The following is a 26,540-nucleotide window of genomic DNA, read 5'->3' on the forward strand; positions in this document are numbered from 1 at the left end:
TACTCCGTAGACCCAAGACCCTCAATAGCCTATCTAGATTCTAACTCATGTATTTTCGTCTACATTCCATACGTACTCCTGTGGAAATGTTGACTACCGGTGCTACCGAAATTCTAGAGGCAGGGCATTTTTTTTTTTCTAAACTAGCGCTGAGGTAGTTCACTTTGTACTCCGCTTATACACTTTGTATATACAAATCTGCGACAGATTAGGTTAGTTTAGACTTTTGTAATCTCTTGTATTTACAATCAAATCCATTTACACAAAAAATCACCTATAAATTCTATGATTTTTCACTTCCGAAATCGCCAGAAATACCTGTGCGCAATTTTTTTTATTACACCACATGAAATAAGTTGTATCGCCTGTAATTTTTCGGATTTGGAATTGAATGTAATGCACTTGGTGATGATCGTATAAAATTGTCTGTAATTCTAGAAGACTACTCCACGATTTTCGAATTTTTTTCTATAAACTACGATTTTATCCACCATTTAAAAAAAAAATTCGGAAACACATAATTGCGACTGTAAACTAACATAACCTATCACAACCTAATCTAATTTGACAACTAGCCCAAACAAAACTAAGCTAGTCTAACCGAAACTAACCTGGTAATGTTGTGTTAGGTCAGGTTAACTTTGCTTAGTTTAGCTTAGGTTGGTTAGTTTAGGTTGTGATAGGTTATGTTAGGTTACAGTCGAAATTATGCGTTTTCGAAACTTTTTTATGACCTTTCGGAAGTCCAGCATAAAATCATCGTTTGAGGAAGAAAGAAAGAAGAAGGAAAGTTCGGAAATCGTGGAGTGGTCGTCCTCTAGAATTACCAAATTGTCTTGCCATCAGTAAGATCCGCACAGTAATTATACACGAAGACTTTTAAATCCAGGAAAATTCTCCCAGGCTTTGCAGTATTGTTTCTCATATTTCCCTGCTTTCCCATTATTTCTTTTACTGTATTAGCAGTTAGCACTAGCAGAGTAATAACAGACCAGATTATCTAGTGAAGGATTTGAATAACCTACCGTAATAAAAATAATTAAAAGAAACAAACCACAAACGGTAATATATTTCTTTTAATAAATGAGAACATTGTGAAATTTAACTCATGCTCTGAAATTTAATCTTTTATAAACATATTTCATTACTCATAGAAACATTCTGCTTAAACATAACATTTCATCGGTATCATTAAAATGACCGCATTCCCTCCATCTTGTAATGGATTAATCGTAACCCATGTGATGATCCAGCAGAAAGTGCAGAAGCCAGGAGAAATTTTTATATACATGTAGCGATATTGGGATGGCCCTTAGCTATAGGTAATTTTCCGAAAGTTAAAATTGTGCTGCTCCCACCCCCTAATCTTGTTCATTCAACAAGAAAAATTATCTGTGCAAATTTTCAGTTCAATCAGACAACTGCTAGGTGACTCTCAAACGCTTTGAAGTTGTAAAATAGTATACCTACGCAATGATTAATTCCATGCATAAGTGGTATACCCTTCCCTATCTCGACCATTTCCTGTTTTCTTCTTAGAGAAATTTATGTGGACATCCTGGCAACCCAGGAATTTGTTTAAAAATATTCTGAATGAAATTTCCCAAAAGTTAATTCCGGAAATAAGATAATTAAAAAAATATTAGGTTTTTTAGTAACGCATACAACTTCTATAAGAAAAATATATTTTTAATTATTTACAACAATAATTTCTATAGAATCAAAACATTATGTAAACAAACGAACATTGAACATTATTTTTTCCTAAGAGACGATTTAGTAGCAGTTTGGTATTTTTTACAGTCTCTGGTAACAATCTGTAAAACAAATTGTTTCTCAGTTTCATCATTTGTGAGAATGTTATTGTAATCCTGAACGAGTTTGACTCCTCTTTCTGCAATGTCGTTCACAACTATCTTCTCAATTTTTCAATTCCACTTTTGTAAACAGTATCATCCTTTCAAGATGAGTCTTTGTTGAGGAAATTGGTGCTGATAGAAAATCTCGTGAAGAAAAGTTTAGTACCTGGAGTTACAAAATACGTCCCGCGCTGTAGCATTGTGATCTAGGGCATCCTGCTTGAGACTTGCATTACAGAATGCGCGCTGGTTCGAGTTCTCATGGGAGAAGAAATTTTCTCATGAAATTTCGGCTAGTGTATGGGACCGGTGCCCACCCAGCATCATGATGCACTTGGGGAGCTACAATAGGTAGCGAAATCCGGTTATGTAAACCAGCTATAACGGCTGGGGGACTCATCGTGCTAACCACATGATACCTCCATTCTGGTTGGATGATCATCCACCTCTGCTTCGGCATGTGATCGTGAGGCCAACAGCTGCCGACTGGTCGGTCTTGGCCCTTCGTGGGCTGTAGCGCCACGGATGATGATGATTATTATTATTATTATTATTATTATTATTATTATTATTATTATTATAGTTACAAAATACAGTATTTGTAGAGGAAGAAAAATCATTTTGGTGCAGAATGTACTGTACCTCTTCAGTTGATTTTCTTCTTTCTCTTCTTCACCTTCATCTGATTTTAGTATAACTTGAGCCATATTTGCTTTAACCACTGTTGGAACATTGTCATCAAATAAGGATAGAGCCACAGTTTTGGGAACTAAGTACCAGAGATGGTTGGAAAATTTATTTGCAGAAGCCTTACTGATTTCTGGATTCATATCCTGATAATTTATCAGTTCACGCATGAATAGGAAATCATGATAAGGTGCTTTAATTGCTTTTGATGACAGATACCAGGCTCGAACATACATTCGAGCAAGAAAAGTACATATTCTTCTTAAAGAGCCCTTCTTCCTATCACATAACTGAAATTGATTTTGACACAGGTATATTTTGAATGCATAAATTGCTTTCGCCATTCACCTAGCATGACTTACAGCTTCTGGTATACAATACGATATCTCATTCTTTGGAATGATGCCAAGAAAAATCATCGTTATCTCCAACAATTCTCGGTAATCATCTCGCTGTTGTTTCTGCATAGAAAGGTGTTCAAGAAATCCAAGAATGGTATAGCACACATCTTCAGGCACTTCATTGTTACTAGTTAGGTAAACTTCCTTGTCGAGTTTCGTCCAGATTTCTCTAAATCTTTTGAAAAGCACCATGTCTGGACCAGAAGTTGCACCCATCATCGAGTCGAAACAGCTCCTCAAAAGTAACTGAAAAATATGATGATGTCAAGGGAGGTACAAGAAGTCACGATTGAACAATTTTTTTAATATGTACAGGCATCATCTATTCAACCTGTGTTGCTTGCTGTCGTATCACAGCAAAGTGCCTGAATTTTGTTGGTTATACTCCACTTTTCCACTGCTTGGTGAACAGCCATGGCTTGCTCTTCTCTTGAGGATGTTGGGACTTCAGGGACTCCCAACAATTGCTCCTTGCCTTGAAAAGTTATTATTATTGCCGGTCTCTCAAACTTTTTTAACACCTGTGAGTGCTAGGAGCAGCTTTCCATCCCAGTGCAACACTAATTCCTGGCAATCGTTAAGTTTGCCTTTGTTTTTTCCTAAGGTGTTGAAAAGAAGTGTGATTTATTATCAAGTTTCCAGTATCACTCCCTCAAGCTTCTGCAGCAGCCATTAGTATGTAAACTCCATTTCTGTCACTGATTTTGCACCTATCAAAAACTTCAGAGACAGGGAGTAAAAAACTGCAATGTACCTCGAGTTGCTGGAAGTGTTGCTGCTGCTGCGATTGTTGCTCTTTCACTGTCGTCACCACTATCAATGCTTTGGCTGCTTAATGTTGAATCATCAGTTTGTGATGTAGCAAGCAGATGAGTAGTAAAATGTTGTATTCCATTTCTTCATAAGTCCTTTTTTTTTTTCCTGGCAGTTTCCATTGCAGTGTGCTTCAGTGCTCTTTCTTCCTTGTGTTTTAGTTTTTGATCTATGCCAATCATGCAGCCTGGTTGTCCTTTTTGATACTGAAACATTAAGAAATTCTTATCCTCTTCACCTTTCATCTGTCCCAAGCATCTAAATGAGCTATGTCAAAGACATCAGCCATAATAATTTCCACAAAAAGATCTCCTCCCCTCCACCCCTGCCAGCAGTTCTATTCAAATTTTTCTGTAAACCCTCCCATTCATCATAGAGTTTGAATAACTTATCAATGCAGTGGTCAGTTCTTCTAGTAGGGATTCGTGCTTTTTACCAAAAAATGGAAACTTCTTGAATCACCAATATTACATTTTCCTTTGTTGTAAGATTTACAACTCTTACATTGTAGAAGAAAATGCTTAAAGCTTGATTGTTTGGCTCCGACGATTTTATTGGAGATGTAGCCAATAAGAAAGGCATAAAAGTCTTTTCTTAACTTGTGTGACGAACTACCTGAAGAGGTTGATGCCATTTTGTAACTCTAGGAAAAAAACATCTTGAAAGTCACTTTATACCAACAGTCAGCAGGTCAGCACAGACAGTTCTGAAACAATAATTGAAAAATCATTCATCAAAGACAAGATCGTGTTTAGTTACATATAATAATAGTAATATAGATTTATCTAATAATATTAGAAAAAATTATTTTCTGAGCTAAAATTTCAAAACTTCTTGGTCGATCGGTAGTCTCACAGTTGTCTGATTGAGCTGAAAATTTGCACAGGTCGTTTCTTGTTGATTGGAACAAGATAGAGGGTGGGAGCTAAAAATAGAAAGTTAAAAAATAAAAGCCACCATAATATATATACAGAGCTTTCATTTCAAAACTTCCCATTCTAAATAATTATTTAAATTGAATTCACTTTAAACAAAAAACGCGTCAATTTAGATATTGAAGAAGAAGTCTGAAACAATGCTTAATTGCATTTTAGATTTCACCCTCTAGCCACCCCCACTTTGTAATTTCAAATGGCACCCCTATATTTTTATTCTTAAATATGAAAGAGCATTCAATTGTTTATACACCTCATTCGTTTATTTTACATCTTTTGCCTGGCACCTGACAAGAAATGTTTATTTTGCATTAAATGAAGTGTTCAAAATGTGCTCCATTGTTGGTTAAACAGTAATACAGTCTATTTTTGAAACTCCTCGCAAATGTTTTGGTGTGTTTCCTTACTAATCCGATTTTATATATATATAGACACACACACACATACACCAGATGTTTCAGACCACCCATATCAGCCTTTTTTCTATATCTATCTATATATATATATATATATATATATATATATATATATATATATATATATATATATATATATATAGACACACACCAGATGTTTCAGACCACCCATATCAGCCTTTTTTCTCGAAAACTATATGATACTGGTTGTTCATAAAAAAAATTTTGATAACCAAAACCTGTGTAAAGAATCAATTGATGGCATTACCATTTCCCGTAACAAACCGGAAGTAGGAGTACCTGTGGTCAACTTCGAAATTTTAAATGGGAACATGAGTCATTCATTGAAGGTGCCATTGGAAACTACTTTTAAAAAGAAACAACTTTTAATGAAACTTTTTTTCTAACTTTTATTGTTTATTCACAAAGCAACAAAAATGTTATTTTCTGAGAAATGTTGTATGTTGTTAATGTAAGTACACTCTTCATAGTAAGTGTTCAAAATGTCCGCCACCCTGTGCTAAAAAATGTTCTGATCTCCTGATATCCATGATTGCACAGAGACCTTCAGTACAGCTGAGAGACATACAGGCTTCTCTATTTCTTTGTTTCATATCTTCTCTAGTTGTCAGATGCACCTGATAGAACACGTCTTTAATTCTCCCCAAGAAGAAATCATTTGGAGCAAAGTCAGGGGATTGGGCAGACTAGATTACTGGTCCTCCTCTTCCAATCCACCATAGGGGAATAACCGGTTAATAACTCACCGAGCCCTATGTGAAAAGTGAGCCGGACAGCCACCCTGCTGAAGCCACATTTTTAACCGAAGTGCAAGGGGAACTTCATGAAGGAATTGGTGCAAAATGTTTTCAGAGGATGCATGCATTCTACCATTCAAGCTCTCCTAAAAAAAAGTATGGTCCTATGACTCTGTGTCTGAGGAGCCACACAATGTGTTGAGGCTCCACACATGCTGGTAATCCACTTCACATAGCCAGTGTGGATTAACCAGAGACCAATAATGGAATTGTAGAGATTTACCTGACCATTACTTTTGAAAGTTGCCTCATCAGTCTACTGAATTCTCAGCTCGAAATCACGATCTGTGTTTAGAAACCAGTTGCAGAAATCAAACGAGTCTGTAAGTCATGTCCCCCAAGTTCCTGATGGAGTGAATATGGTATGAATGGAATTTGTTGTCTTTCAGAATTCTAAACACTATATTATGATGGAATCCTGAGTCACGGGCAATCCTTCTTGTGGGGGAGAATTAAAGACATGATCTAGCAGGTGCATCCAACAACTAGAGAAGACATGAAACAAAGAATTAGAAAAGGCTTTGGGTCATTTTGAACACTTACTATGAAGAGTGTACATACATTAACAACATACAACATTTCTCAGAAAATACCATTTTTGTTGCTTTGTGAGTAAACAATAAAAGTTAGAAAAAAAAGTTTCAGTAAAAGTTGTTTCCAATGGCACCTTCAATGACCCATGTACTCATTTGAAATTTCGAAGGTGACTACAGGTACTGTACCCCTACTTCCTGTTTGTTACGGGAAATGGTACTGCCATCAATCGATTCTTTACATAGGTTTTGGTTATCAAAATTTTTTTATAAACAACCAGTATCATATAGTTTTCGAGAAAAAAGGCTGATACGGGTGGTCTGAAACACCCAGTATATTATGAATAATATTCTTTGCTACCGGTATAGTGTTATCACATTAAGGTACAAATGTGTTTATATCCTTGTAATTGAGTCATACAAAAAAAATTGAATGCCGGTGCCAATTTCACACCAAAAATATGAGTCGAAAGACAGTTGCTGTGAAAATGGTGGATGGTGGAGAGGTACGGACAGGCGAGCTCTCTTTCTATCAGTGAGGTGGAAGGGTTGGGTGGCAGGGAGGAGAAGCAGGTGCATCTCATTTCCGTACATTTCCTTACTCATTCATAGAGAAAAGTTGAGTTTTTGTAAGGTCGAATCGGTGAAAAAATACTGTATTGGGATATATAGGCCTATATATCTGCAGTGCTCGGGAAAAGTGATACAAGTCAGTTTCCACAAACCTTTTTTGATAATTTATTGACAATTTACGGAACATCTGCTCGCTTGGAAAAAAATACATAAGTATTTCTCCCATTGCAATAATTTATACAGAAAAAAATCAACTCGACATAAACCAGTGTAAGTTGTCAATAAATTATCAAAAAAGGTTTGTGGAAACTGAATTATGTCACTTTTCCCAAGCACTGCAGATATATATTCTAGTCAGTCCTGGAAAAGCAGGAATTTCTCGAAAAAATTTAAATTGAAATTTTGAAAATACTTTTATCTAGGCCTAAAACAGATACGAGTAGCCTATCAGGTTTAACCGTAATGCCTACGAGATGTAAGAGTAGTTCAAACATTTATGAACTGCTGGTGATTTCGACACAATTACCGTACCCCCACTCCGGTATTGTGCAATTAAGTCTATAGCGATTGCTAAAAACTCTTAACTTTCAGTTTCCTTTTTTTGTTCACTGTTGGGATGAGTTGCCCCTATAATACATCTAAGAAAAAATGCAGACGACACAGAACTTCGTCAATGAAACGAAAGATCTACAATGTTGGAAACTGATGCCGACTTCGAGTACGAAACAGCTGACCAGAATAAACCATGGAGGAAAACAAAACGTGAGGCAGATACAAAATACTGCGGATGAAGGATTAGGGAAACACCTGGAACTGTCTGAGATCAGAAGCATAGACAAGACTAACAGAGGAAATGCAAGAGAAGACATGATAAGACTGTGCATAGGAATACTACCAGATATTAGTGATTGTGATGACAGAATAGATAGGGCTTTTGAGAGGTTAGAGAGGAGGATTGGAATTAGTGAGGAAGAAGAGTGCTAAAAAGTGAGTGCAAGAAAGTGCAGATATTAGTGATTGTGATGACAGAATAGATAGGGCTTTTGAGAGGTTAGAGAGGAGGATGGAATTAGTGAGGAAGAAGAGTGCTAAAAAGTGAGTGCAAGAAAGTTAGGAGTGGCAAAAGTGATTGAATGTGAATAGAGAAGAAAGTGTTAAGTGTAAGAAGATAGTGAAGAGTGTAGTAAAAATATACTTACATACATACAATCAATGAATAAAAGAAAATTAAAGTGAAAAAAACATCTAAACAAATGTGAAGTGGAAGACAGAAAAATTGGAAGTGTAATTAAGTGAATTAAAAAATATTTCTTGTTTTTCAATGTTGTGGGTTGGGATTAGTATCGGGGTACTGTAACTGTAGGAGTATTATAGAAATAAATACAGTGAAACCTGTTCAAGACGGAAGTGACATGGTCCTATTTTTTTTTCCCGTTGTGGACAGGTTTCCGTGTTATTCAGGTGTGAAGTTAAAATGGAATATTTTATCATTTGCATAAATAAAAAAACAAAATGGCATGCCGCAAACTGTAGGAATTACAAAATATTCACTACTGACATTAAATCAGCTTCATGTCACTTATTTAATTGGTGAATGATCTTGATGAAAATCTCATTTCGTATATTGTATCGTAACTCACTCATTAAACACTGTAAAGTTTATTAATTACACTAAATTTAATATCTAACACTATAATATAATACTGTACTGTATATCACAGCACATTATTTAATTTGACTAGAAGCCTAGAAGCCTTGAATTCTGGATTATCTAATTTCTTTGCCAGTTCAAAGGTTTTCTTTGCAGAATAGGTCCAGAAATTTGCATGATCTATGAAAGGACAAGAACTATCCACTCCCACAACAGTTCATTTATTTCTATGTAATCACTTGTTTTCGATTTCCTTTTTATGTCACCATTATTGACCACAGGCCACTCACTCATGATACGGCCTTTATTTTTGAAAGTGTTAAGTTACACCTGAGTTTTCCATTCATAAATTTCAACATTATTTTCCATACTCTTCGTTTCTCATTTTCCTGGATAACTTTCCCTTCATCAATTAATGATAGTGCAACATTTTTATGCAACTTTTTTTTATCACGAAATCGCTAATACACTTGCGTTCTACCCAGCTATGACAGTATACAGGAGTGAAGCATTGAACATCTTTGAAGGGACTCGTCTGCCTAGTCATTAGGGTAATAAAATTTATGACCATCAGGCCAACACACCCTCGCACCCTCAAAAATTTTACAAAGAAAACTTGTTTTTATTTTAGTGACCTACTAATATTTCGTACATTCCTTGAAAGCACATACTGTTTCAAAATATAGTTTACATTAAAGTAATGTGTCCAAAATATTATTTCCATTTTGAACAGTAGCACACAGTTTCCGTTTCCGCGTTGGACAGTTTCCGTTTTATTCAGGAATAATTACACATAATACGTATGAATTTCGCCGGGACCAATAAATTGTTCCAAAATAGACAGGATTCCGGATTATTCAGGTTCCGATTTGAACAGGTTTCACTGCATATGGAAAGAGGTAATAAAATAGGAAATTTAGGAGTGAAGCATAGAGAAAGAGATCAATAAGTAAATAAACAGAGGATATGAAAAAAAAAGTGATGTACATGTTGTAAAATAGAGAAAAGGGAAATGTAGGCAATCAATTTAGGAGAAAATAGCTGGAAAAGAGTGATTAAGAGTAGGTAGATTGAGAGAGAGAGAGAGAGAGAGAGAGAAGAAAATAAATAAAAAATTGTCAATTATTAAGAAAAGGAAAATACAATATTTAATAGGAAAGTGAGAAATGGAAGGGAGACAGTCTAGGTATGTGAGAGAATAGAAGAGGATGAATAGGGAAAGATATATAGCAATTCAGTTAAAACAGAAGAATAGGAAGTAAACAAAGAAATACTCGGCAAATGAGTATATTAATAAAAAAGGGTGGTATGTATTAAAGGGATGGTGGATCGAAAAGCAGAAATGTGAAGGTCCACTATAACTGTGAATTGTAAAGTTGGCTGACAAAAATAAATAAACAAATAAAAATAATACATCTGTTCCAAAGTAGAGGCAGGCAGGAAGGATTGCTCCATTGAGATGACAGGGATATGTGGTAGGGGCAACACGTCTCATTTCTGTGCATTTCCTTGATCACAGAGAAGAAGCGAGTTTTCGTAAGGTCGAATCGGTGACAGGTTAGGTTAGTTTAGCCTTTTGGTATACCTTGGAAGAAAAAGTGCATGTTCTTAGAAAATTGTGCAAGGCATACCAAAAATCTAAACTAACCTAACCTGTTACAGATTCATATATGCAAGGCATACCAAAAGCCTAAATTATCCTAACCTACTCTATCCTGTTACAGATATGTATATTCAAGGCATATGACAAGCCTAAACTAAGCTAACCTAACCTGTCACAGATTCCTGCACCTCTCCGCTGGCCTCCACTTTGTTTTTTTTTTTTTTTCGCTGTGAAATTAGTGTCGACACTTCTTTTTATACGATGCATATGACTCAACTAGAAGATGCAAATACATTTGTACCTTAACGGGATAATGCACTAGTATAGAAATACCAAAATATCTATAACTGAGTACTTGATGGTTAACCTTTCAGCGACTGTTAATTACTTTCATCCTTATTTTGTTTACAATATATATATATATATATATATATATATATATATATATTTATATATATATATATAGGGTAAGAGATAAAAGGTTGTGATTGACACTATGCGGATGAACTCATATGCATGGAAGTTTGCCGCCATGCCTCCTCCACACATGTGAGTTTGCCCACACAGTATCAATAACAACCGTATATATCTCCCAATATAGTTTGTAATTGAAAGTTGATTACATAGTCATCCAGTGTAATTGGAACTGCATTAAAAATGCCTAAATGTTATTGCACTCAACAAATATATAAGGACCATGGGAATGATTATAAATGGGTAAATAGCGTGAAAATTACTGGAAAGTGTGAAATTGCAAAATCCAGCTCGCAGCGTGCAATTTGGCAGTGCACAGGCCATCCTTAATGGTTAATCATGGCAGACAGCGCAGTCAGATTACTACGAGATTCAAAGGCTGCTATATCCTAGCACCTTCACATCCGCCTAGGTACTGACCAAAATGCGTATCTGTAAAGCATACCAAAAGCCTGAGCTAACCAAACCTAACCTGTCACTGATACTCGACCTTATGAAAACTCGCTTTCATTCAATAGGCTATAATTGAAAGAGATAGATAGATAGATAGATAGATAGATAGATAGATAGATAGATAGATAGATAGATAGATAGATAGATAGATAGATAGATAGATAGATAGATAGATAGATAGATAGATAGATAGATAGATAGATAGATAGATAGATAGATAGATAGATAGATAGATAGATAGATAGATAGATAGATAGATAGATAGATAGACAGACAGAAAAGTAAGAGGAAGAAGAATAAAGTGCATAAGATTTCCTGATGATATGGCATTGTTAGCAAAAGAGCAGACGATACTAAGGGATATGCTACTGGAGCTAAATGACAGCTTTGAGCAGTATGGGCTGAAGATAAATGCAAATGTACACACCTGTGGAGTAACGGTGAGAGCATCTAGCCATGAAACCAGGTGGCCCGGGTTCAATTCCCGGTCGGGGCAAGTTACCTGGTTGAGGTTTTTTCCGGGGTTTTCCCTCAACCCAATATGAGAAAATACTGGGTAACTTTCGGTGTTGGACCCCGGACCCATTTCACCGGCATTATCATCTTCATTTCATTCAGACGCTAAATAACCTAAGCTGTTGATAAAGCGTTGTAAAATAACCTAATAAAATAAAAAAAAATGCAAACAAGACGAAGGCTATGGTTGTTGGAAGAAAAATAGAGAAGGTAAACTTGCGAATTCTAAATGAGGCAATAGAGCAGCAAGTGGACAGCTTCAAATACTTGGGATGTACTATAAGCAGTAACATGAGCTGCAGCCAGGAAGTCAAAAGGAGGATAGCAAAGGCAAAGGAAGCTTTTAAGAGAAAAAGGAGCATCTTCTGCGGACCTCTAGAAAAATACTAAGTAAGAGACTAGTGAAGTGCTTTGTATGGAGTGTGGTGTTGTATGGGGCAGAAACATGAATATTATGACGAAATGAAGAGAAACAAATAGAAGCATTTGAAATGTGGATATGGGGAAGAATGGAGCATGTGAAGTGGACAGACAGAATAAGAAATGAAGTTGTGTTGGAAAGAGTGGGTGAAGAAAGAATGATGCTGAAACTGATCAGAAAGAGAAGAAGGAACTGGTTGGGTCACTGGCTGAGAAGAAACTGTGTACTGAAGGATACACTGAAAGGAACAATGAATCGCAGAAGAGTTTGAGGCAGAAGAAGATATCAGATGATAGACGACATTAAGATTTTTGGATCATATGCGGAGACTAAGAGGAAGGCAGAATATAGGAAAGATTGGACAATGCTGAGTTTGCAGTGAAAGACCTTCCCTTGGGCAGAACCCTTATGTACTTACTTACTGGCTTTGAAGGAACCCGGAGGTTCATTGCTGCCCTCACATAAGCCCACCATTGGTCCCTATCCTGAGCAAGTTTTATAAATTCTAACTTTCAGATTTTTTGACAGCAGATTAGACGACAAAAGCTTCTCAACCGAATAATAACATGCATTTCCCATAAATTAAGAAACAGTTATATTACCAGTTGTTCTGTATGGTTGTGAGAGAGGAACAGAGATTAAGAGTGTTTGAGGATAAGGTTCTTAGGAAAATATTTGGGGCTAAGAGGGATGAAGTTACAGGAGAATGGAGAAAGTTACACAACGCAGAACTGCACACATTGTATTCTTCACCTGATATAATTAGGAACATTAAATCCAGATGTTCGAGATGGGCAGGGCATGTAGCATGTATGGACGATTCCAGAAATGCATATAAAGTGTTTGTTGGGATACCGGAGGGAGGCCGAGATGTAAATGGGAGGATAATATTAAAATGGATTTCAGGGAGGTGAGATATGATGATACGAGACTGGATTAGTCTTGCACAGGATAGGACTGATGGCAGGCTTATGTGAGGGCGGCAATGAACTTATGGGTTCCTTAAAAGCCATTTGTAAGTAAGTAAGTATAATAATTAATGTTAAATAAATATATTATGGTTAGTAAGTATGCATGTAAGTTTTAATCTGGTGAAGCACCGTGAGTTTAAGGGCCCAGTTGCCGATGGTTGCTCAAGCACCGTGCTGCCCAGCAGCCAAAGAATAAACTGGTACTTAATGCTGGAATGCTCTGTATGTTTAACGTTTGCTATTTCCTTTCTCACAAATTTTGTCAATTCAGTTTGAAAAAGATGGACAATGTTTGTGTCATGCTTTAGATTCTCTGATAGTACTACAAAGATCTTGTGTTTTGTAACATTATTTTCTTTGTAATATTTAACAAAAGGGTGGATCGTGGCCTGCGTGTTATTCCAGTGAACCCCCTGAAGAGAATCTTGTATCACAATGCATTCTCCTGATTCCAATTCTCTTTTTGTTCTTTCAGAAACGAAGATTGCTATCGAACAATAAATGTATGAGGCAACAAGACTAACAATTTAGTAGATAATTTATTTAGAAAATCCTCAAAGGATGACAGTAATATTTCCATAGTAGATAATTTATTTAGGAAATCCTCAAAAGATGACAGTAATATTTCCAAGTTTGTACAGTCGATTGTTACCCATAAGTGATCTGTTCTATGGCTTCTGCATCAAACATTTCTTCAAGATATTTAATCAGATTATTAGTACTGCCTTCTATATGCGTCACTCGTATTTTATTTATTTCACTGAGTAGGCCTATACCGTATAAACCCAGTGACTTGAGATTTAAACTGGACAGATATTCTCCACGAACAACACAATAATGGAAAACTGAGATTTTTTAGTTCCAATTCTTCATTCCCTTTGATCTTCCAACAAAGTGCCATAAATATTTCTGGGCCTTTGTTTAAGCATAAAGTTAAAGTTCTAAAAACATTTTAGGAAACTCTCCTTTACCCTCTCTTTTGTGGTAGGCCACGAACATCAAGAGTTTGTTGATTGTTTGATAAGCCTTACTTCATAGCACAGAGTGATGCATCTCATATAAATATTTATTTCATATACTTCTAAAAGGAATTCCACTTTAAAACTTGGGCGACCATTAGAACAAATAACAAGGATTTTTTTTTCTCTCCAGATTTTTAGCATATTGTTTTAAGTTTCTATATTCAAAAGTAATGTTAAAACATCAAATATTTGTTTTCTTTCAGTTTAAATTACATTTGATATAAAAGCCACTTTTTAAGCTTTAAAATGAGCTATGAGTTAAACCTGTATGATTTACAGATTAAGAGGAACAAGCATTTATAAAACACTAACTGTTCAGTTTCTATAAATTTGCCTGCAAATAGACTTTTAAGAAATAATGTTACGATATTAGATTAAAATTGACACCGTGTGGCTACTTACTTTGATGTATGAAATATATACAAAAAAGTTTCAACTTTTTATAAAAATGTAGTGTTTCTTAAGTGTTAGATTTCACATAGAATTACTCACCTATTTCATATTGGCAATCTGCATAGTATGGACGCACCTTAAGAGAAAAGGCAAGTGCTGCAACATGAGGTGTTAGTTACATCTCCCATCTACAAGAATTAACACTAGAGACAGCCATGAAATTTTGTTTGGGGCAAAAATAATAGGTACTCATTCTGGTGTATGGCATCCGTGTCATATGGGAATACTTGAAGAAGGACTTCATTCTCTGAGAAAGGGTAAAAGCCACATTTCTAAAAAGAGCACTAGGAGTAAGTTCATACTTTCCAGGTTAGTGTATCTATTCACAAGAAAAGAATTTTTTGGTGAGGGGCTAAGGTAATCAATACTGCTGCCACCTAGCAGTGGTTGCAAAGAACTAACAGAGAATTTTTCGAAGAGAGCTGACATTGATCACCAGCACTATGACCAACAGAAGCTGGACTGGAGCAGACCAGAAAATGAGACATGTGACAACAAGATTAGCAGTTTATGGCTTCCATCACAAAGTGTGTAGTGGGGATGCATGTGATAGATATCACATGTTGAGCTTATAAGCTTACAAGTGACAAAAATCATTACAAAGGACAACCTATAATATTTACACACTTGTACGTTTTTCGTTGTTGTTGTTATTATTATTATTATTATTATTATTATCATCATCATCATCATCATCATCATCATTATTATTATTATAGTGCATTCCTAGCTCGGCCAGACCATTCTTATAAATAATAATTCCAGAAGAACAGAAAATCGTTGTCAGAATTGCACATCACATGTGCAATGGACTAATACTACAGTTATATCAAATGGATAGATTGTGCTATTCTGAATGAATATATTCTTGATTGCTGAACTCCAATGCCTCCGCAGAACGGTCTGGCCGAGCTACAAATACACTGTTGTAGTAGTAGTAGTAATAGCAGCGATGGTGGTGGTGGTGGTGGTGGCGGCGGCGGCGGCGGCGGCATAGCATGTATGGGTAAATCCAGAACTATATATCTTGCTCAGGATAGGGACTGATATCAGTTTATGTGAGGGAGGCAATGAACCTCTGGGTTCTTTAAAAGTAAGTTTGTAAATTTTACAGAAGTAGGTCACCATTTTCTCTTTGTGTACGTACTATGAATAGTATGGAGTACTAACTCTATGGGTTTACTTTCCACAAAATAACCTAGAACCATTCACTTCTACATAATAATGTTTAGATGTATTAGTGCCATAATGACACGTGCTCATGAGACATGAAATTTATGTACTTCAGTTTGCTCCAGAGGTCCAGGTACAGATTTCTGGACAATAGGTGTTTGGGGGCCTAAACTACACCACCAAGAAAGCATTTTTAGTGCCAATGTAGGTCGAAAATTTCTGGATAGTGGATGTTTGAAGGCCTGGACCGCACCAGCAACGAAATAAACTATTGAAACTTAAGCGGTACTATATACTACTCACATATGTATAGTATATCTTAAGTTTCAATAAATGAACACAGTACATTATTAAAAGTTATTAATTTACCAAGTTTTTAACATAGTATCATTAATGATACGAGTCATTCCACGTCAAATCGCACAAATTTAACCTCGAATTGACTTTCATGTCTCTGATTTAGATAAAACAAATTTTGCACATTCTATGGATTTAAAAAGTAAATACGTGCTTTATTATTGTTGTCTATATCGATTATTGTAGTAGATATGTGTTATCAAAGATTCTGAAATAGTTCGCGCATCATTATTGTTAAACGTGATTATCTCCACTAATAATCATCATCACAGAGATTTGCTCTTTGTCTCATTTTGAAGGTGATATTACATACTTTGTTCTTCACATCTTAATATATAAAATCGAATGTGGGTATGTATGTATGTATGTATGTATGTTCTCTATACAAATCTACACGCTTTGACCGATATGTGCCAAAGTTTGCACATTTAACCTTCATAACCAGGAGAAGAACATAGGCTACATTAAAATTGTGCAAATGGAAGTGAAATTAATTAAAAATGTAAAAAATTAAAATAAATAGATCAAATATTCATCTTAATATATAAAATTGAATGTGGGCATGTATGTATGTATGTTCTCTATACAAATCTACACGCTTTGACCAATATGTGCCAAAGTTTGCACATTTAACCTTCATAACCATGAGAAGAACATAGGCTACATTAAAATTGTGCAAATGGAAGTTAAATTAATTAAAATTATAAAAATAAAAATAAATAGATCAAATCTTCATGTATAATATTAAAATACAAAATCTTCTACAGTCAATTGTTCTTTTATTATTGTCTGTTGGTATTCAACATCGACTTTCACGAGACCTTGGAAATTTTAACACGAAATTAAATTACATTGTTGTTACAGATCGCAAAGGCTAAAACTAGATAATTCATGCAATAAGTATCTTTCCGCAGTCCAGGACCGTATTATGAATTCCTCGATGCAGTTTTGTAGATAGTGAGCAAACTGTTTTATAAAACTGAATTCTAGAATTCTTTGAAACTACAAGGATTACTGCCACATAATTTACTTAATAATGAATAACCAATAGTACGATCGCGAAATATTGACCCACCAAAATTCCTATGCCCGAATAAGAATTGGTGTGAAAAACTCATACGAAACGTAATAGAATTGGCAATATTAACTGCAAAAATAAAAGGAGATATTTTTATTCCACGTATTGCTAGGATACTCATTCAATTTTAAGCAACTGCAATTTCAATGCCACTAGCATTTGTAATGGCCATATTAAAATGAAGCTCAAGGACAGTCGCTCAAAGTTGCAGACGTTAACTTAAAAACTACGTGTTTTTCACATCCTCAACTATATTTTATACAAAGAAGTGAAAAAAAAAAATATTTTACACATATCAATAAGCAATTCAATGATACTTTTGTCATGTTGCTAATCTAGTATGTGAATGTACATAAGCCCATTGAAAATAACATTGTATTAATTCTCAAAATATTGTTGTTCACGTTGCAAATTTAGTATGTTAAACGTTGTGAAAATAAAAATCTCTTAATTTCTAAAATATCGGTAGTCCTATATGTTCTCAGAATATTAGACTTTACGTTAAAAAATGACTTATTGCGAGTTTATATATCTGTACTCTGTGTATAAAATTAGAAAAAAATACAATATGTTCTGAATTTATGAGCTATAGTTTCAAGTTATATTAAAAAAAAAAAGAACTGGGTATGATATAAGTGGGTGTACAGCAGTCAAGAGGTAAAAAAATCTTCCAATATAAATTAAATTATATATGTATAGCCTACTGTATATTGATTCGATGCTGAAGCTGATCAGAAAGAGGAGAAGGAATTATATTTTCGTTGGGTTTTACTTTGTTTATAGTTTGATTTTTCTAGTACTTTATTTGTATTTCTGGCGCTGTGGAAGAGAAGGCCTAATGGCCTTAACTACACCAGAATAAATAAATAAATAAAAACAAGTAAATAAATAAATTTAAAACAACAGTTTGTCAGGCACATGATATGTTTTCTTTTTGGTGCTTGATTTACAACTGTTTTAAATTGAGTTAACCCTGGCAGGCATTTGGCTAAGGAGTTCATTAATTCATGTAAGTGACATTAAGTAAAGATTCTTCTTTATGGGCGAGGAAAGCTTAGTAAAGACAATTCGTTTTGGTTGTGTATAGTTAGGTTTCCGAGATTTCCGAAAATTTAATAACCAGTTTAATTAAAAATAGAAGCAGAAAGGAAAACCCAGGCAATACCGGGTGCTTTCAGCTAGTAATAATATAAAAATATAAGTTTGTTAACTTTGTTTCAAAAAACATTTAAACACATAAAAATATGTTTTAATGGCTGAGACTTGCTTTAAAATTACAGAAAAAAATCCTTAAATACCTTGAAATTATTTTAACCACCCTTAAAAAAAATCAGAACACTACTCTCAACCGTTGAAGAATAATTAAATGATTCACCAAGCTGCGCGTCTTGAGTGCACGGGCTGCAAAATTACTGTTGCAAGATGATGTGCAAGTGCAGCTCTGGATGAGAGTCGTGTGACCACTTTACACTGTTCTACAGTCAGAATATCACTCTTTCGCGTAATTTATGTAATATAGTACTGTATTTAAATACTGGTTTTGTAAAACATACACTTGTAAGAATGATAACTACAGTTTACACAACACTGCACTTTTAAAACTAATCACCTACAACCAATTCTATTTAATGTCCACCACTTTACTCTCACTTTGAAGTGAATAGTTCTTTATCATGGCCTGAGATTGTGTCAGTGGAACAAAAGAATGAAGTTGTAAGATACCTCGTACCACTTTTGCTTGTTGGTACCTTGATTAGAAAATATAGCTAAGTTATTTGTATTCACTAATGGTAAAAATTTAAAAGGAATATTATAAATGATATTATTAATTCCATCAAGCATTAATTTAACATTTTCATGATGAACATAGACACAAACTGAGTGCATGCCACTTGTTCTAGGGAGTACACATTCCTTTGGTCTGAGTTTGAAAATTTTTGAAAATCCTATTTTGATATACGGATATTGCTCTTTGAAACACTGGTAAGTTTTCTTAAGATTACATAGTATTAATCTTTTCTCTTTGTGAACTCTCTTTCCATCTTCTTTAACTGAAACACAATTCTTTTCGCCAGCCATAACCCTCCTCACATCATCAGAATTATAAAGTTGAACAACCTTCTCTACTACAAATATTCCCAAACTTTTTCCCGATTTAGGATTAGGAATAACCAAAATCCCCTTTTCTGCTCCTACTTGTTTAGAAATTCATATCATGTGAGTGGTGATATTAAAATGTTGTTGAATTTTACTGTAGGTCTACCTTTAAAAAATTGTTAATATATGTATTTTGAGATTACTGTCGTCTGTTTCCTGAAATAAATTTATCAATTTCTGTATTATATCGGAATTATTTGAATTTTCAACTGAAGTTGTGTCTTCTGTGATTTGAAATATTTTATGTTTAAGTGTATCTGTAACTTTCTGCATTTTTTTGTTTTGGATATTTTTTTTTAGATAATTTTATCTTCTTTATTGGCGATTCTCAATCATCACTAAGCTCTCACACATCTTCAGTATATTATATTTAAAGTTATTTCTTAATGGAAAGCAACCTGAAATCAGCGTAGTTCTATGTAAAATATAATAGATTATACTTTCTTTTTGCATTTTTAAAGTACCGATAAGCTGTTGTAAAAAATAATTGTTTAAAAAGTGACCCTCTAAAACAACCCCATCAATAAATCAATTAATATAATATTCCATTTGTTCCCATTTCAAATGACACCAACACTTAATGTCTATGATGCATAGAATCTTAACAATGAGCATTTTCATACTGCGTCGTGCATGAATTTGTCATATAATCAAAAGAGTATAAATAGTAAAATATTAAAGTATGATCCCAGAAAAAATTACAGACCTCTTATTTTGATCTGCACAGCATATTTTAGAAGATTTAAGCAAATACTAAATGGTCACGTTTCGTATACAGGTGTTTGATTTGACATGCACACAACACAACATGATACCTACTCCGAAAGACTTAAGAATTATTGTTAGATAAATTAAAGGGAAACTGCTAGGTGTTGAAAGGACATTACGTGCTTTTAGAACTAGAGGTTATCTGTTTATTTACGTAAAGTAACACCGCACCACTGATAATGTATTACTCACTCTCACTGCAGCTATCGCAGCTGCATGCTCCGGCGCGCGGTCTCACTCAATTTGAGCCTTCCGACCCAAACACATCATCAGTAAATTATTTTCACAGCGACTTCTTATTCGAATAGCGTTCTAAAACCAACGCAGTTCTACATAAAACATTTCAAATAATATAATGATATTTTTTTCCCTTTTTAGAAGTAAGTCCCTGATATATAAAAACGTATTTTAAAAATATAACCCCCTAAAGGGGGCCCATTTTATATTTTGATTGAACATAAAAAATTAGTATATAATACTGCAATTATTGCACTTTAAAATGATATAAATACGAAATTTCTACGATTTATAGAATCTTCAGTATAACCATTTTCATAATACGTCGCATCCTAATTTACGGAAAAAGTAACATTTAATAAATGACTAAATAATTGTGTCAGTCCGAAAAAATTACACATGGGTTATTTAATTTCATCAATAGAATATATATAAAAAAAATTGGGGCAAATATTAAATTGTCATGTTTCGTAGGTGTTCGATTTGACATGGAATGACTCATATACAGGTGTTAAAAGTGTGTGAATCAAGAATGAATAAAAATGAAATGCTAAACAAAGAATTCCTCCATTGTGCATTAGTTTGTAATTGTCTCAGATGTACCAGAAGACAAATCATTTCGGTGCAGTACTAATCACAAGAGAAGGCATATTTAAGGTAGAGATGTCGGTCATGGCGAATCTACAACACTTTCAATACAAGATATAAAACACTTAAACATACATTCGGTTTTATATAATTGCTGAATTTTTTTAGTATGACTAGAATTTCGTATGTAGTTCTAAAAATTTCAAATTAATTAATTTGACTAAAATTTGTTTTTGGGTGCTCCTGATTGTTAGCATTTTGTTTTGAATCATAATTGCTATTTATTCCAGAGCCTGAAATTGTATTATCTGACCACATTGTTACTGTTTACTGTTAAGCCTTATTTATGTTACAGAAACCAAACTACACACTGAAATTCACACTGGCAGGACATACAAAAGCAGTATCATCTGTCAAGTTTAGTCCTAATGGAGAGTGGCTCGCCAGTTCCTGTAAGTGTTCTGTAGCAATATTTTATTGTACTAAATGCATAGTGTGTAACATTTGTTGGAGGAGGCAGTACAGTAGCATTGCAAGCCAACTTGAATCAATAAATTCATTATGTGTGTTACTGATTTAAGAGATTATTGCATGAAACTTATTCTTTAATATGTAGTGTCCATGTTATTAGCAAAACGGCCCTCAACAATCTAATTTTTCTGACAACATACCATTACTCCAGCGCACATGTACAGACTTCTGCCACAATCTTCCACAATTTGTCTCATACAAGTTTGCACACAGAGGGAGTTGCTTTAGGACTATTCCATTTGTCACAGCCTCACAAATGAATAAATGCAAATCAATTCTCAGAGTAAATATAATGGAAACTCAAAAACAAAGAATATCACAAACCTTGATGCGTCATGTATTTCCAAAATGCACCATTATTTAAAGACAAAAAAATATATATCCTATCACAAAAACACACTTAACAATACAACATTTATAAGATTTGGCTTAAAGAACATTTAATTCCTTCAAGTAAAGATAACATCTTCGTTTGTTTTAATATGCTAATAAATAATTTTGAACTAGAATGGCAAGTTATACTATTCACATTGTATTTATTTATAGGTGCCTCAAAAAATATTAACTATTGTCACAGGCACACGTAAATCTGTTACAGACACACACTTCAAGTTATTGTTTTCCTTGTTCATATTTTAATTCATATTACAGTAGATCCTCTATTATCCGTGGCAGAACGGTTTAATGGAAAAAATTGGATAATCCGTACCATAAAATATTTTCGTAAATTTAGTGACTAATGCTTACACTTTCGTGATTTCCTCATTGGTCTTGTATTCAACATGTTAGGTAGTGGACCAGAAGTTCACTGATTTATGTTTGGTTGTTAACAATGGGTTTTTAGGAGGAAAGGAAAATCTTTGTTATGGCTGTCTGTGGAAAGATACGAGTAGTGGAGGTCTCATGTTGTAGAGTGACATACATCACTGATTTATGTTTGGTTGTTAACAATGGGTTTTTAGGAGGAAAGGAAAATCTTTGTTATGGCTGTCTGTGGAAAGATACGAGTAGTGGAGGTCTCATGTTGTAGATTGACATACATTATACACTTTATCCTCGATTTTTATTGAATTGCACATAGTTGTGATTTCAATCTCGTATTCTGAGATGAGCCACAGTTTCTCGTTCCCTAATCCACTCAGTTATTTGCACTTTTTTATACTTAGCACAACACGATTTCTTTTGATACTCATGAACACATTTAATATATAAATTATACAGTATGACAACTCGAATAGTAGATCATACTGTGTAAGCCTTAAAGTCTTCTAATAACCCTTTCTAGAAAAATGTGTTAATGTAATGTAGGCCAGCAGTACTCCATATATTTCTGTAGTAAAAAAATGCGAGAGAAAGACAGTCAGATAATCCGCCAATTGGTTAATAGGGTGACAGATATTCGGAGCTCTATTGTATAAGATAAAAAACTTTCACGGAACTATAAATATCCCCCTCTTTAACACATAGATGATTCTTGTAGTTTAACATTAATGTCAGAAACATTTACAGTATTTAAATCACCTTGTTCAGGCCAGTTGAACAGTTAAGAAAGAACTCTTATTGCAATGAAGAAACTTGATCTGATACCAGGGTGAGTTATATGATAGAACCTGACCAGGATAATACTTGATACTCCTTTTGAATTTGTATGAGACGAGGACCCAATCATGAAGTTTAATTTCAACTCCAAGCTGACTCTTCTCATGAACCCTAATGCTAAAGAATGTTCCAGTTTTCTTAAAATAGTGGACCTGGAATTCATCATCTTTGGAGGTCATTGCATATTCAACAATGTATGATACAGCACTCTTTTCACAGTGAATCTGTTTCAAATTTTGAATGGTAATAATTTCAAAGCTTGAACAATATAAAAAAAATTTTGTTGTCATCAGTTTCTTTCCTAGTTCAGCAAAATCTTGAGCAGTTTTAAATGGAAGTCTGAAGATTTAACTTTAGACCATACAAGGTGCTTCAGTACCTCCAGTGCCATCAACTGCCCCTTTATCATAAGCACTACCAAAGAAATTCCACACAACTTACACCTCGCCATGTCCTAAAGTCATATTGCATAATATACCTTTCTGTCTAAAATGTTGTGCTGCCCCATCTGAAAAGAAGTCAGTCCTTTTAACAGAATCTTGACATTTTGAAAGTACAGTAAAACCCCGATAAGACGCTGTTCAAGGGACTGGGTGTAAAATGCGTATTAACCGGGACCATGTATTAGGCGGGTATACTAATTTTGACATACATAATATCTATCAGCATTTTTCTTTATTAGAATACATGATTCATGAAAGGTAATACAGTATTACTCCATTATGTAATTACTGTACTTAATTCTTTCGAAAAAAAATAAAGCCATTTATAGTTGTTTGCCATGTACGTATTCTCCAAGTCCTCATGTTTACCACACTTCAGTTTCTGTGATTACATTCTCCCAACGTCGCAGCTGTAGTGATTGAGTCGCGATTTTTTATTACCGTTCTTAATGTCGATGATGGGATTTGTAATGCATCAGAGAGTTGTTTCTGAGTAACAGTACTGTTCTCATCGTACTTTCGTAAGATATCCAATTTTTCTGACACAGAAAGGGCTTTTCATTTAACACTCATTGTAATCACATTCACAGACACTTCAATACACAAAAGGACAACAAACTGCCCAGGAAAAATTTCCAGAATTTTATTACGTCCGAGTGAGGAATGTTGTTTGAGAGAAGGGGTTAGCAAGAGGGTGAGGTAATGTAACTGTATGTAGGCTTTAAGCACGCAGATAAGGAGTCGAATAAGAGAGCGTAAGAAGAGGGTGGGGTATACTAAAGACTTCTTGAAAGGTTTAAATGCGCAGGTAAAGGGTCGAATACCAATACTTTTCAGGTTAATGGCACCAGTGAGTTCATGACCAAGATGTTTCATTGCTGAAAATTACATTGAAAATATTCCACAAAAACAGCGTATTATGCAGGACTTGAGCGCAACAAACGGGGTATTTTATAAAGGTGTTATGTATGAAATGTGCAGGGACCGGACAAAAAAAGCATATTACATGGGGTAGCGTAATAAGCGGGCGCATCTTATCGAGGTTTTACTGTACATGCTTGATAATCATATAATTAAAGACAGATGTTGCATATTTATAATGATGAAGGTAATTGATAATAATTACAAAAGATTCTTCCATAGATGAACTCGAGGCAACGGCAGTGTAAATAACAATTTGATATGAACTCCAATGTGCAGGCTGTACTTCATTTTTATGTTTTAGTGTAACTTTCACTAAAGTCGACTTGAATCAATATCACATTTTCAGGAATATTTTCTCATTGAGTGATGAAATAATCCAACTGTCTGTCCTTAATGTAGAAGTGTAGCAGCAAATCTTTTATCTTGCATACTAATAATTCCAGTTTGTTGAACCTTCTGAACATTACCACATTGCAGTTTTTCTCATTGAAACCAGTTTCTTCAGATAATTTTTGTTCATCCATAATCGAGAGGAATGCATTACATTTATCAGCACATTCTGAACATGTGTGAAGAATACAATTCTTGTTCGATAAACTGCACACAATCATCATCATCATCATATCATCATCCAAAGAAGTATAATGGTCTCAGTGTGTCATTCTCGATCCACTTTTGGGGGGGGGGGCAACCCAAAGATCTCTTTCCTTGGGGATGATATTGAAGCATGGCTTTTGAAAGTCTAACTTCATTCATTGGACATGGTTCTTCCACTGCAGCTGGTACTTGTTTATAAACTGTGAAAGTGATTATAATTTGATTTCTTGCATGATATCCACATTTCTTTTGCAGTTCAAGCAAATAAAACCTTGTGTTGCTTTCATAAATTTCATTTCACAGTCTGTTATTCTGCTGATATCAGTACTATATTTCTCATTGTCCATGCTTTACTTCCATAACATAGTATAGCTCTAAGGTTTTATACAAATGTATTCTTGTGTGTCACTGTACTAGGGAAGGCTTCATAATTTTGTTGATTATTCCCATTATTTTGCTGTATTTGCAAATTTTAGAAGGTATATCAGTTTTCACTTTAGGCCGGGTACATACAGAATCAGATGCAGCATGACTCGACCGACATGACGCGAATGTGCACTACACAACAGTAGTATTTGTAGATAGTGAAAGGGTGTAATCATAGTCACTACTAACGCATGCGCAGTACACTACACTTATCAGACTATCTCATCACGACGAACTTCAAGCAGTCATTCAATGTTGTCTCTCCGTGTCTGCTCACGACCATCGCGCCGCATCTGGTGCACCATATCATAAGAAATCAATGGGAGACAAGTACCATCAGACAAAATATTGCGTCACGCTGTGTCTGATTCTGTGTGCACCCAGCCTTAGTTTTTAGAGTGCTACAACAAACTGGGACAAACGTCTTTCATATTGGTGACTGACGAGATGTAGCATCTTTTTCATAGAAACTTCGTACCAAATTATTGATTTCATTTCCACTTCTGTTTGTAAGTATTTTTTTCTTGGAGTCATATATTTCTGTACCAAATTTCGAACCATAGCAGCTTTTTTGCGTGGATTCTTTGGTAGTTTTTCTTGTACTCATTTTACGGCTAGAGACAAACTTTGGCGAGATTTGTAAGAAGGAATGTCACCTTGATTTACAGTTTCAGGGATCTTTGTTGAGACTTGTTTATTTTGTAGCCTTCTCTGTCTCATTCAGTGGCGTGGTGAGCATGGATGCAGGTGATGTGTCACATCCCCTGAATTTTTCTGAAAAAATATATATATATTTTATCGTTATTTACCAGTACTTTGTTTTGTGTATATCGTGTTATACTTGTTGCACATAATAATTATTAATTGAAGATTACATTCAAATTTTAAATGTCGCTGCTACAACAATGGAAATACATTACACAATGTGATAAAGCCATGCGTCCAAGCCAATTTATAATGGTGAGTTCTTACTCCCAAGAAATGCGACTATATGTTGCATTGATAGAGCTATGTGAGAGCAAGATTCAACTGCTGAGTGGAAAGACGTCACTTATACCAGTGT

At 34.7% G+C, this 26,540-nt stretch overlaps 1 protein-coding gene across 4 annotated transcripts in view; it reads left to right on the forward strand.

The window, feature by feature from the left end:
* The window catches only part of wds (WD repeat-containing protein wds), a 64,787-nt gene that overhangs the window by 4,220 nt on the left and 34,027 nt on the right, over window positions 1-26,540 (forward strand). For all 4 annotated transcript variants that reach the window (XM_069820808.1, XM_069820805.1, XM_069820806.1 and 1 more), the window contains exon 2: window positions 21,313-21,409. In XM_069820808.1, the coding sequence (XP_069676909.1) occupies window positions 21,313-21,409 (97 nt within the window). The remainder of the gene's footprint in view (window positions 1-21,312; window positions 21,410-26,540) is intronic.

The sequence above is a fragment of the Periplaneta americana genome, chromosome 3 (assembly GCF_040183065.1).
Source record: "Periplaneta americana isolate PAMFEO1 chromosome 3, P.americana_PAMFEO1_priV1, whole genome shotgun sequence".
Lineage (NCBI taxonomy): Eukaryota > Metazoa > Arthropoda > Insecta > Blattodea > Blattidae > Periplaneta > Periplaneta americana.